Below are 13,182 nucleotides of genomic sequence, written 5' to 3' on the forward strand. Positions count from 1 at the left end.
CTGGCTGAACTCAGCAAAGCTTGCCTGTTACGGCCCATAGGTTTACCTAGTGATGAAGCTGTCCTTGCTCTGTGGTGTATGGGAGCTGGGAGGGAAGAATCCTTTCATGTCACAGTCTCTGCTAATTACAGCATTTGGCTTTCTGCCCTCAGAACTACACAGCAATTGAGAAGGAAATTCAGAAATCCAGCCACTTGTCAGAAGAGTGGCATCCAATACCTCTCTCGTTACGGCCCATAGGTTTACCTAGTGATGAAGCTGTCCTTGCTCTGTGGTGTATGGGAGCTGGGAGGGAAGAATCCTTTCATGTCACAGTCTCTGCTAATTACAGCATTTGGCTTTCTGCCCTCAGAACTACACAGCAATTGAGAAGGAAATTCAGAAATCCAGCCACTTGTCAGAAGAGTGGCATCCAATACCTCTCTCGTTTGAACACTTACTTAACCATTATAAACACTTCATCAAAGTTATTCAGTCCATTCTGGAGAAACCATTGGAAGCCCGGCTTAAAGAAGGTACCTGGGAGAGTGCTCTGGATTTTGCTTTCTTTTGCTCTCTTTGCAAATTAAGTGTGCTTTTAAAGTAAGAACAGGACTTTTAACCAAATCATCTGGAGAAACAGAAATGTTTGAGGCATGGGTACTGTTTTCTGACAGCATGGGTGTAATGCCGCCATAGCAGTGGTGATTTACGAATGTAAGGGGTCTCTCTTCAACACTGAAAACGATCTTTGGTTTGTCTGCTGCTTTTTTTCCCCCCAGTTCTATCAGATACTTCAATACAATTTACTGTAGTCCATCACACTTACAGAATGTATCTATTCTCTGAGTTACTGTTGGCATTGTAAGTGCTCTGGCAATGGGGTACCTCTAGAATTTTAAAGCCTTTTCTAATTAATGTACCTGGTGATCTGCCTCAGTCTGAAAAAAATTGATGATTTTTGGTAAAGATGAGCTAACGTGTTTTATTTAGAAATCCTTTTGTCTTTGAGCTATTTCATCCTTAAGTGACCTTTGTCATGATTAAGGCAAGGAGTTTTTCCAAATGGGACACAGAGCCACAGAGCTAAATAACCATGGGGAAACCCTGCTGCTCTTTGAGTGAGCAGGCAACACTGGCCATCACATTTCACCCAGCTGCCTTTTAATAATCCCTTGTCTGAGAATTGCCACTGAGAAGAGAGTAGCAGGTTTCTGGGGCAAATGGTTAGACCTGATCTGAAAGGCCACTGTGGGATGTGTGTAGGATTGCTAGAAAGTATTGTGGAGGTGCTCTGCAGCAAGCATCTGCAGCTATCTTCAGCTGCCAGACTATTTTCATCTAAAAGGGGCTACTTTTTAAGGAATCAGGCGTGATTACTTGGAGTTCTTTTCAGTTGCGTAGTTCTTTGGCAACACTAGTCCAGCATCTCCATGCTATCCAAAGAACATAACGTTAAAAGCATACAGAGTGAGTATCCCCTCCCCCAAAAAAGTAACATAGTTTGTCCATGAAGTTGGAAAATGATAGTTGAAAAACTGGCAGACTCCCTAAACTGCCCCTTTTCATCTCTGCCCAGATGTTTTCAGTAGCCTGAATCCCACTGCAAAGAAGGAGCCTGGGACAGTGCTAAAAACCATGACTCCTGTTGATCGGCTGCTTTTCTTAAAACGTAAGTATGATTATACTGGAGTCCTAGAATCTCCTAAGCTGGAATGGACCCACAAAAATCACTACTGTCCAACTTCTGGCCCTGCACAGGACCATGTGTCTGAGAGCATTGTCCAAGCGCTTCTTGGAATCTGTCAGGTTTGGTGCTGTGACTACCTCCATGGGGAGCCTGTTCCAGTGCCCAACCACCCTCTGGGAACCTGTTCCTGATATCCATCCTAAACCTTGCTTGACAGAACTTTAGACTGTTCCCTCCAGTCCTGTCATTGTCACCACAGAGCAGAGATCAGTGCCTGCCCCTCCTCTACCCCTCACGAGGAAGCTGTAACTGTAATGAGGTCTCCCCTCAGTCTCCTCCAGGCTGAACAGACCAAGTGACCGTAACTCTCTATATATAACTCTCCTTATCCCATCACCATGAGTGACCCAGATTAGGAATGTGTGGAGGCATCAGTGTCGGTGCCCTGCTGTGATTCCCTTGGCTTGCCTTTTGCTGTCCCTACCTAGTCTCCAGAGGTGTAGGCTGTGGCTCTCTGAATCCTAACCTTAACCCAAATGGCAGCTTGGTGCTGCAGCTGAGGGACCCACCACTCTGGTGGCCTAGATTAGAAAGGTGTGGAGGCAGCAATGTTGGCGGACTGCTTTATGCGCTTGGCATACATTTTCCAGCCCTGGTGTCCCTGGAGCTGTAGGCTCTGTGGCCAGCTGAATTCCATCCCTACCTAATGTAACATTGGTGCTGCAACTGGCATCCCCGTCACAATACATGACCCAGATTTGGAAAGTGTAGAGTTGGCAATGTTGTGGCCCCACCTTGCTCACACTAGAATGCCTTTTCCAGACCCAGTGTCCTTGGACATTGGGATTTCTGTCTGAGCCCTAACCCTAAGCGTAAAGCAACCTTGGTGCTGTGGCTGAGGTCCCCATCACCTTGGTTGACCCAGGTGTGGATGCAGCAATGTTAGCACCCTGTTGTGATCCCCCTGGCACGCCTTTTCCAGCCTGCGTTCCTGGGACTTGCAGGCGTTCTGACTGTCCCAAGACACTGCCAGCTCTGGGCTCCTTTGCAGGTGTTTTATAACTCGGACTTCCAAGGGTCATGATAAATGTAGCAACTATGTTTACGGCTTTGACTGCAGATGCAAGATCACCGACCTGGGAATATGACAGCATTCACCCGAGACTGAAATTGTCTGATGACCGTCTTGAAGTAAGCTGTAGCTGGAGGAGAATATTTTACCCCTGTGGTCCCCAGAGGTTCGATCAATTATGGCAAGTGCTAAGCAGAGACGCATTCCTTTCTGGGAGCCATTACTGGGAAGTTGACCTGCTTCATGCTGGAGCAGGATGGTGGATTGGCGCAGCCTACCCTACCATTGGCAGGAAAGGAGATTCTGAAGCCTGTCGACTTGGGTGGAACAGAGCATCTTGGTGCCTTAAGAAGTTTGATTTTGAATACTGGGCATTTCACAAGGGAGAGAGAATCCCCATCCTGATAGAGGATGATCCTGATTGCATTGGCATTTTTCTAGATTACGAAGCAGGAATCCTTTCCTTCTACAATGTTAGTGATGGCATGTCTCATTTGCACACGTTCCGCTGCAAGTTCACAGAACCAGTTTATCCAGCCCTGAGACTCTGGGAAGGGTCCATTAGAACATGCAAACTAACATAAGAAAAAAAGCAAAATAAAGCCTACTCTTTCATGCTTTTTCTGTGAATGCCACTTCAGCAATTATCTACACGAATTCATCTCTGTTGTATCAAAGTTGTAATTATGATGCTTTTAGTAAGTAAAAGAAGTTCAAGAAAACCAACTGTGACTTTTAATGTGTATGTATTTTTCAATAAGGAAAGGTGATCTTGCTTTTATAAATGATGTTGATGTACCACTGGAAGTGCCACATGTCCTATTTTTGTAGTTCTTTCAACTTGTAAGAATAAGTTCAAGAAAACCAACTGTAATTTTCAATGTATATGTATTTTTGAATGGGGGGAGGTGATCTGACTTTTATAAATGGCATTGATGCACCACCCAAAGTGCTCTATGTAATACTTTTCAACTTGCAAAATGGAAGAAGTCCGGTTGAAAGATATTACAACTTACTGGAACTTGGATATTGACTTTTAAAAAAGATTTTTTTTAATGAACTTCCTTCCCTCATCGGCCTGTAGAGGCTGCAATTGTGTATGGCAACAGGTTTAGTTTGGTTCAAGCCTCCAAGATTATATATTGCATATTGTTATCATCGACAAGATCAGATTTGGATAATAAATGCACTAAGTGAATTAGCTCATATTTAAGTGTAATTTTGGAAAAATCACAGACTGGCATTGACTGTTGGAAAGGTCCCTTCTGAAGTGGGAACTTCTTTGGTCACATTTAACAGCCATTAGCTGGTCTTACATGTGACAGAAACTCTGAATTGGACTTCTGGGTGGCCCTATTCTTCCCACTGAGTGGAAGCATGAGAAATAGCTGTGTGCAACCCCTAATAGACGATGAAATGTCTGCAGGGTCCACAGGTGCAATAAAAACACTAGGCCAGTGGTGCTTTTGTACCCCATTTATCTTTGTGTCCAATCCGCAATATTCACATAAAACTAGGAGACACAGCTTGCAAGTTTCTGTATATGGATATTTCTCCCCCCACCAATACCTTAATTAAAGTCCCAGAAACTTCTGGAGCCTTTGCTTACAGCAGTCTCCAGGACCAGCCCTGTTAGAGTGAAAAACCACTGCTACTTTAAACTGGCCAGGTAATCTTACAGTGTTCAAATACTAAAGGCCCTGGAATCATCACCAGTGCTGACAAAGGCAAGGTCTGACCATAGCCGGAAATGCAGAAACAAGAGCTTGTTTTATAAGCTAGATTTATTTTTCAAATTTGAAGTTTTAAAAAAAATCTTTTAACAATTGAGTAGTTTTTTAATGTAAAGCAAGCATACTGCATCAGTCACAGCTCACATATGATCATGTATATGATTCAACCTCTGCTTCCCCATTTAAAGATATGAATACAGTTTTCTCAGAATTGCACAAGGGTAAACATTTTGAAAGAGCTCATAGTTACATAAGCACTCACCACCAAATTTAAGATACTTCACCAACTCATGACCAAAGGTAGCAAGTTCCAAGTAACCATCACTAGCAAATGATTCCACCACAGAAAAAAAGCAGATGAATTATACCAAAGCAGTTCTGTGCTAAGCAAGGTATTTGAAGAATGACTGGTCTGCAGCAGCTGCTGCTGCTATACAGTTCCCTACTGGTCCAAAGGAAAAGCAGCAGGTGATAGGAGTGGGATTGCATTTCTTACTTGAAAAGTGAGAAGCTGGGATGCAAGAGTAGAGCACACAAAAGGTGCACTGACCATCATGCTGAAGCATAGTGGTGTGATGTAGTCAGGCAATCAGCCTCAGCCATCTCACACACCAGTGTTGAGAGAAAAACCCCAATGCAGAGGATTTGCTGGTTAGAAAAAAAAAAATAGCTGCTCGAACTTCACCAGCATTTGGCTTCCTACCTGAGAAGTTGCCCCCCAGGTCCAAACAGAGGCATCCAAATGCTCTGCAGAATTGACTTCATATTCCAGACTTCACTCAACTTGCAATAGATGCTTTTCACAATTTCTGAAGCATAGGTTAAGCTCTGATCCATCTCAGATCTACTTTTCTTCCCTGCTCAATCTCTCTGGCCTGCCCTTTTGCCTTTCAGTTCACAAAAGGCTCTCTTGCCCCTTAAATGGGACCTTTCTAAATATCCAGTATGCTTCCTTTCCTGGTACTGTCTCTTCAGAACCTAGCTTTCTCAAGAAGCCATTTTCCCACAGAGTGCAGATTCCTGCAACCACTGCTTTATCATGACACTTTTAAGGCTTTCATCTTAAAAAAAAAAAATCCATCCAGGTTGCATTTGTAATTTTCTGTTCAGTGTATGTAAACTTTCACTTATCTGTATTCAATTCCAACTGAAGTCCTGCTATCAGAGGGGTTAGGCAAGTGGCAGAAAAGAGAGGAATATCAAAAGATACAGAGCTAGAACAATTCAAAGTGTAGACAAAATTCTCATGATTTACTGTATTCTTAACAGAAAAGGGAAACTGGAAAACAGCAGAGTGTGGTATTACATTTGGCAAAACTCCAAACTGATCCAGGTTAAGTGAAATGGAGAAGAGAGGATCATGGTATTTTCTAGGCACAATACTACACAGTTTCTAATAAAATCTGTATAATTTATATCCCCTTGTTTCTGAAATGTCCTGCTAATAAGAACCTGAAAATTCTGTTTGCATCCTCATAATTACACCACTTTCTTCTAATCTGCCATGCTGCTATACTTAGATACGTTGTGCAGTACTACACTGAGAAATATGGAGTGCTTTGGTTTAGCACTTCACTTTTTTTACATGATTATCCACTACTTGCTCAGTGATGGTTTCATCTTCTTCAATATTTCTTTTAATCTTCTGGCCCACCAGATCAAAGATGGATTCTGGGGGAAATCCCTTAGGCTCTCCCACCTTCACCGTCAGCATGTCAAGTGTCAATATTGCACCTTCAGGAATTGCCACTTTCGCCACTACTGACTTTCCCAGCTACAGGGGAGGAGGAAAAAAACGTTTAAGTTAAACACATTGCTAGGATTAGTCTAACAAAAGGAGGTAAAAAGTATTTTGCAGTTATTTGAGAACAGGATGTGTAGAACTGCCCTCTCCACTACTTATTCCAAATGAAGATTAAGTTAGCATGGAAGCTTTCACTGTAACCAGGCTGCCAGGAACATGCAGATGTTTCCTGAAACTGGACAGTGGCTCACTGAAATTTTTCAAAATCACAGTGGAGAGAATCTGATTAGAACAACTGGTATTTCAGCTTAGTGTAAAAGCAGCTCACACACAATCACGGAGACATATTGTTCCTACTACTATTACCAAATACCTGGCACTGGTGAGGTCACAGCTCAAGTCGTCCTGTGCTCAGTTCTGGGTCTCTCGCTACACAAAGGACATTGAGGTGCTGGAGCAAATCCAGAGAAGGGCCACAAAGTTGGTGAAGGGTGTGGAGCACAAGTCCTATGAGGAGGGGCTGAGGGAGCTGGGGGTGTTTAGCTTGGAGAAAAAGGAGGCTCCGAGAGGACCTTATCACTCTCTACAACTCCCTGAAAGGAGGCTGTAGCCAGGTGGGTGTTGGTTTCTTCTCCCATGCGGCAAGTGACAGAACAAGAGGAAATGGCCCCAAGCTATGCCAGGGGAGGGTTAGATTGGATATTAGGAAAAGTTTCTTGTCAGAAAGTTATCAAGCACTCAAACACTCTAGAACATGGAAGTGGTTATGATCCCTGGAGTTATTTAAAACATGTGTAGACATGGCACTTAGGAACATACACTAGTGGTTGGAATTGGCAGTGTTAGGTTAGTGGTTGGACTGAATGACCTTATGGGTCTTTTCCTACCTAAATGACTCTATGTTTCTTCTCAACTTAGGTAACCACTGGATGATAAATACAAAACTCCATTATAATCAAAATGGCCAACATTATGCAGTGAGAAATTTTTTAAGTGCAGAGGCAGAAACACTACTGCAATAAACAATTTGCAAGCTATTTTTCTGAATATGGAGTTATTAGCTAGAGATCTAAATTAGCTGCAGGTTTACACAAACCAAAATCAGAAGTTACCTTTTCATTGCAAGCCATTTCACAGGGCAAGAGTTGTTTGATTGGAGAACCCATTGCTTTTTCCACAGTACGGATGGCTTTCACTAGCTCCGCCAGTTCATTTGGCTCCAGAGATGCTTGGTGGTCGCTTCCTTTCCATGTTTTGTCGAGAGTCACGTGGCGTTCCAGTACTTTAGCACCCATAGCAACAGCTGCCACTGAAATGGCTATGCCAGTTTCATGCCCCGAATAGCCAATGGGGATATCAGGAAAAGCTGACTGATATGCCTTAAATCATGACAGAGTGGGTCTGAATTACCAAGGTAGCAGTTTCAAAGACAAAGCAAATTTTAGAGTGATAACTGCAATGGACAAACACTGTGCCATAAACAAGCAGTTGGTTATGCAGAGAGTGCAACTTCGTAAATTCAAGAAGTCACACTGCATTACCAATCACCACGTTCCAAATCTGACTAATATTATCAATAGTGACAAGAAAAAGGAAGCATGTCCTCCTCTACAACTTACGTTTCTCCTTTAAATTCAGTTCTGCTACTCAAGGTCTTTGAAGCCTGTATCAGTGAAAGTAATAGTATCCTATTTTCATCCAACAATCCAGTGGATTGGCTGAACTTAATCCAAAAGAGTTTTCTTCAACATTGTATTTAAAATCTGAAGCAATCTTTTAATCCATACATTGAGGACAGTCACCAAATTCTAAAGGCAATTAAAGGCAGCTATGCGGCATTCTATTAAAAATAATATACTCTGTGTGCATAAATCTAAGATAGTGCTTGAACACTGGTCAGTTTGGGAAAACTTTCTTACATCAGTATTTGGCATATTCAAATAATATTTCCAATGAAGGAAACTATACTAGGGTATAACCAATTTTCTTCACTGCTCCGATAGTCACATGAAGTTTCCAGTCTAGCTCCCTATTTAGAACTATGTTCTCACTTCACGCACCTTCTTAACGGTAACAGTCTACATGATTTTTCTTTGCACAACAGAGCACAGGGTTAACCTGTTAACTACATGTCATGTTTTCCTCTGTCGAACTGTGAATACTCCAGCAATATCCTTTAAACTATTCCTCAAAGATGAGTTCTACTAAAAAAAGATCCGGTGGATATTTTTACTTCAATGCTTGCATTGTAATTTAGAGGAACATGAGACATAACTCTCAGAAATGAATTCCAGCATGCCTAAGATCTGGAAGTGTTTCTCCATAAAAGGGCACAGCCCTTCTCTGCTATCCTACCCATGGCATGCTCTGGGTTACTCACTGACCGATATAACACGGAGATTGACATCCTCTGGCTGAAGCGGGTATGCGCTGGTACACTGCAGGAAGCAGAAGTTTGGATTGATGGGCTTCACAATCTGATAAACTTGATGCATTGTGTTCATCGACTGCATCCCGCTGGAAATCACCATTGGGCGACCTAGCCATTAGAAAATATGCACAAGTTTTGTGCTACGTCCACAAGAAACCTACCTAATATTAAATTAAATTCTTTAAGTACAGTAATTCAGTAAAACTAGTAAAACTAGAAAAGAATGCTGAGTAAACACTTTTTTTTCAAAGTCTGAGGGTGAGTTTCTTTTAAAGAAACTTCAGATTTTTTCCCAAAAATCAATTGGAGGAAAAATCTAATAACTGAGCTACAGAGAAATGGTGATGTTCACCAAGATGGCTCAAATAAAATGCTTACCTTTCTTTGCAGTCTTTTCCAAATATGGAAAATTATTTGTATCTCCTGATCCTACTTTGAAAAATGGAACATCCAGTTCATGTAGAAATTCCACAGCCATCTACAAGGAAAAAAAATCACTGTGTTTTAACACTCCACTTCAGGTGGATCAAGGGATAAAGAACTACTGTGCTTGGAAATAAACAACCTTTCAAAACAGCAAACCCAAAACTTGATTAAACAGGTAGATATTATGGACATCTCCCCAAAAACCACTGCTCCTGAAGTAACATTTGCTATCCTGACAGTATTAGTTTCTGACTTCCCTCCAGGTGAAGTATCATTATGGTGTCTTCTTTCATACTTCTATTTTTGTGCAGGTTTTTGACTAGGATCACTGTCTCAAGGCAGTCTCTGGCCTCCCACCACAGCTGGTCACACCAGCTGTACATTCTGCTGCTTAGTTCAAGTGAGTTCCACCTCAGCTTAAAGACGAAGTTGCATACCGTAGCATTCTTGCTTTTTTTCCTTTTTTTAAACACTACCAGAGAGAGCAACTACCTGCAGATGGGAGTTCGCCTGTTGAAAAAGAAATGTGCTACAAGCATGCACACTGTCTTCCTGCCACACACATCCTGCAGGTCAGAACTATTAAACCACACAGTGTTTAAAACTACAGGCAGTAGAATAGATTTGCCACACTAAAAACTTGTACGAGTGTATTAAATAAGCACTAGGAAAAAACCCAAAAGTGCCCAAAAAGGGAAGTCCAAAATGAGTTTGGTTTTAGGAGAGATACTAGACAACAAAATATGCCGAAGCAAAGACTATAAAACCGTTTATTCAAATGCCAGTTAAACTCTGCCTTTGTCTAAAAATATGTGTGCTATATTGAAGACAATTCAAGAATTATTAGAGGCTCTCTGAAAATGGGTATTACATCAGTAAGTGGCCTTTTAAAAATTAGTACTTTATTGGAAGAAAATTTAAATTCCAAACCTTTCACAGGCAAGAGGTTATTTAAAGCCTCCATTCACCTCTGGGGAAAATAACGGAATAGTTACCTTTGTCCCCTGTCAACCACCCACAAACACTTTTAATTTCTTCAGCTCTTTCCTTGTTACAGTTAAATTTACTTAGTGCCAGAGCAAGAATGCTAACGTCCAGAAGAGAATCACATCTTATTCAGTCTAATTTTTCCACCATCAGTATGATGGAGATTCCATTTCTTGTACCTAAGATGTATAACATCTCTTTAATTTAATAATAAACTATTTAACATAGTTTATTCAGATGCATTGTGCATAAAGACAGTGAGTACTCTCTATTAAAAAGGCACAGATCTTATCCCAGGAGATGGCAAAAAATTAAATATGACAGGTAGACCTTGTATCTAAGGCCACTCTTCATTAGGTAAATATCTCTTGAAAACCAGCAGCTTTTCTTTAAGAGATTCAACAACCAGGAAGCAATTTTAAGTAACAGGAATGACATTAAAGGGAGTGGTTCAGTGAGATCCTGCTTTGTCTCCAGTACACACTGGAACAGAATAGATAAAGAAGTTATTCATAGCCATTGTGTTTACTTCACACATCACTTCATTAGTTTCCTCATATAGTTAAACGCAAAATTTAACCTCTTTGACATAGCTGGACTTCCAAAGATATATTAAATTTACTGAAGTTAATATATTCTCAAAGATTTATTATGTTAATTTATGCAATATTTTCCTTGAGTTCCAAACCCCTGTCTTGCAAAAATGCCACCAGAAATCTTAGGAGCTGTGTAATGTAATTAGTGCTCAAAAAAAAAAGGCACAAACATGTATCAGTTCTGTATCTGCTGTACAAAGGAGCACAGCAGAGAAAAAGAGGGATCCCAGCAGCAGAAAGTGATCTTAGCTGCTGCCTGTGAAAGGTGTTCTGTGTTGCACTACAGCCTTTAGAAACCAGAGGTTTTAACATCAAAGAAAGAACGTGGGGGTTTTTTTTCTCCCCAAAGGCGCATGGGTCTTTAAGATCCCAGATAAAGAAGTCCAAGACTCCTGGGTTCATATACTCCTTTCTTAAAGGAGTGCACGTTGCTCAGCAGGTCTTCTAGACTTGAAGATAGCACTAAAAGAAACATCACCACTCTCTCTTTTCACAGATCTGTTTCAGAATCCATGGCACTGAGCTATTGCTACATACACATTTGTCTATCATCACACTAAGTGGAAGAATAAATTGTAAGAAAAGAAGAAAAACACTGATATATCAGTAATTTCTCCGATTGCAAGAGTGAGACAATGAACAGATCACCTTAAGGACTAAGTAAATCACATCCTAGTCTCATCCTGGATATGTCTACTTGCAGAAAGTCAGGGACATTGCTGTGCTGGCCATATGCAAGAGTGGCTAGCTTACTTCTCGTAGGGTCTCTTTCAGTTTGGCTCTTTGTATTTTCTAGGCCTCAAAGAAAAGTAAAACAATCTATACAGTCTCTCATTTATACTGACGTTCAAGTGTTACCTGGCCTTTCCAGCTTACACATTTCAATTTTATGTTGCATTTGTTAATACTGTCACTACCATCATTCTGAGGTAGGCAACATGCAACAGTTACAAATACACGTGTCTTAAGGGGAAACAGCAGCAGGAGTTTCATGGAGTTGTGAAGCTGGTGACTGACTGTTCAAGAGCCCACTGGCAAAAATGAGTAAATGATTCAGGAGTAACAGGGCAAGGTGCTGAGCCTCTCCATGAGATTAGTAAAAGAAATAGGGGCATAAACATTTCTGCTGCTTAGAAACACCACAGGGGTCTAGTAAACAACAAGGAAGGAGGAAAAAAAAGAGGGAAATATCAGGGATTAGAAGAAAGGAATCTGGTTTAAATACAGAAGGAAGTTTGGTATGCTTGAAACCAACACTGGAGCGCAGTCTGATTGCCATCTTGATCTACACTCTCAAAGCCTCAATTGTTTATGAATATCAAAATGAAGCCTTGCCCCTAATATTACTTACTGTGTATAAGTATCTCAGCACACATGGCAAGTCTTCCAAAATATTCAGCCATCTACTCAACCATTACAGAGACACAGGTGAACTAGCAAATTACTCTAGGTCTCTTAGAAATTCATTGTCCATATATTCTCTTCGTGTAAGAACTATCACACCTAAGTAATACCCAATGGACACAACAGCCAGACTCCCCTTGTCATTCCAGTATGGTTTACATACCTCATCCATGCCAGAAGCTGTGAAGAAAATGCCAATCTCCTCTGCATACTTCTTTAGCTCTCTATATTGGTCATGACTGAACTCCAAGTGGCGCTTATGCTCCCCATAGGTCTTTCCCCAGGAGTGTTTAGAGGTGTAGGGCCTTTCTAAGGCTTTCTTGTTGAATTTGTACTCCAGTTCACTCTTCTGGAACTTAGCACAGTCTGCTCCACAGTCCTGCAAGACAAGCTGGTGCACACTGAGTGGAAGTGCAAGTGAAACTGCACTCATCCTAAGTCTGAATGCAAGGAGTTAGTAACTGATGTGCCCATCTGTTGTGGAGTTTTTACATTATCATCACAGCAGTCACAGAAACGGTAATGAACACAGAGTGACTGTGGACCTACACACACACAAACCCTTTTATTTCAAAGTGCCTATACATTTCATAGAGCAGTAGTCTGGAGAGAAATCATAGTAAACCTACAAAACTACTTAGTCTCTTGCTATGCATGGCGCTTATTCAAGAGTTGACTTCTGTGGTGTTTTTCCCAGATTAGCTGTCACTGACAATTTTACATTAAAAAAGGACACAGGATTCTGCGGAACAAGGAGTATGAATCTGATTCATAGACTCATCAAGGTTGGTTTTAAGATCATCCAGTCCAACTATCCACCCAGCACCACCACTGTAACCCCTAAACCACATCACCAGCACCAGACACCTCTTGAACACCTCCAGGAATAGTAATTCATTTGAAGTCACACAAACAGTGAAGATGTATACTCATTAGAGCAGTCTGCACTTACACCCCAGTCACAGAACTAAATACACCATGCCCTGAGTTGTGATGACGTGCAGTTTTCTATCTAGTGGATATAACATCGAATTTCACAGGAGCTTGGCTGTCTTACTGAATGACACAAGTGTTACTGTAGTAAATCCCTAATGTCAACCAAGTCAAACTGGAGGTTAAT

General features: G+C 41.3%; 2 protein-coding genes across 2 annotated transcripts in view; one reads left to right on the plus strand and one right to left on the minus strand.

Moving 5' to 3' along the window:
* Window positions 1-3,942, plus strand: part of TRIM14 (tripartite motif containing 14) — a gene marked incomplete at its 5' end in the record, with an annotated part of 10,289 nt that extends 6,347 nt beyond the window's left edge. Inside the window, 3 exons of the mRNA XM_008634602.2 lie at window positions 353-515; window positions 1,559-1,651; window positions 2,790-3,942. Of these exons, the coding sequence (XP_008632824.1) occupies window positions 353-515; window positions 1,559-1,651; window positions 2,790-3,325 (792 nt within the window). The remainder of the gene's footprint in view (window positions 1-352; window positions 516-1,558; window positions 1,652-2,789) is intronic.
* A 564-nt stretch (window positions 3,943-4,506) lies between these two features.
* The window catches only part of NANS (N-acetylneuraminate synthase), a 9,397-nt gene continuing 721 nt past the window's right edge, over window positions 4,507-13,182 (minus strand). The window contains exons 2-6 of the mRNA XM_008634603.2: window positions 12,226-12,441; window positions 9,028-9,127; window positions 8,603-8,757; window positions 7,331-7,597; window positions 4,507-6,248 (exon numbers count right to left, since the gene is read on the minus strand). Coding sequence (XP_008632825.2) covers window positions 6,039-6,248; window positions 7,331-7,597; window positions 8,603-8,757; window positions 9,028-9,127; window positions 12,226-12,441 — 948 coding nt within the window. The 3' untranslated portion in view covers window positions 4,507-6,038. The remainder of the gene's footprint in view (window positions 6,249-7,330; window positions 7,598-8,602; window positions 8,758-9,027; window positions 9,128-12,225; window positions 12,442-13,182) is intronic.

This window comes from Corvus brachyrhynchos, unplaced genomic scaffold, assembly GCF_000691975.1.
Source record: "Corvus brachyrhynchos isolate BGI_N302 unplaced genomic scaffold, ASM69197v1 scaffold22, whole genome shotgun sequence".
In the NCBI taxonomy this organism is placed as follows: domain Eukaryota; kingdom Metazoa; phylum Chordata; class Aves; order Passeriformes; family Corvidae; genus Corvus; species Corvus brachyrhynchos.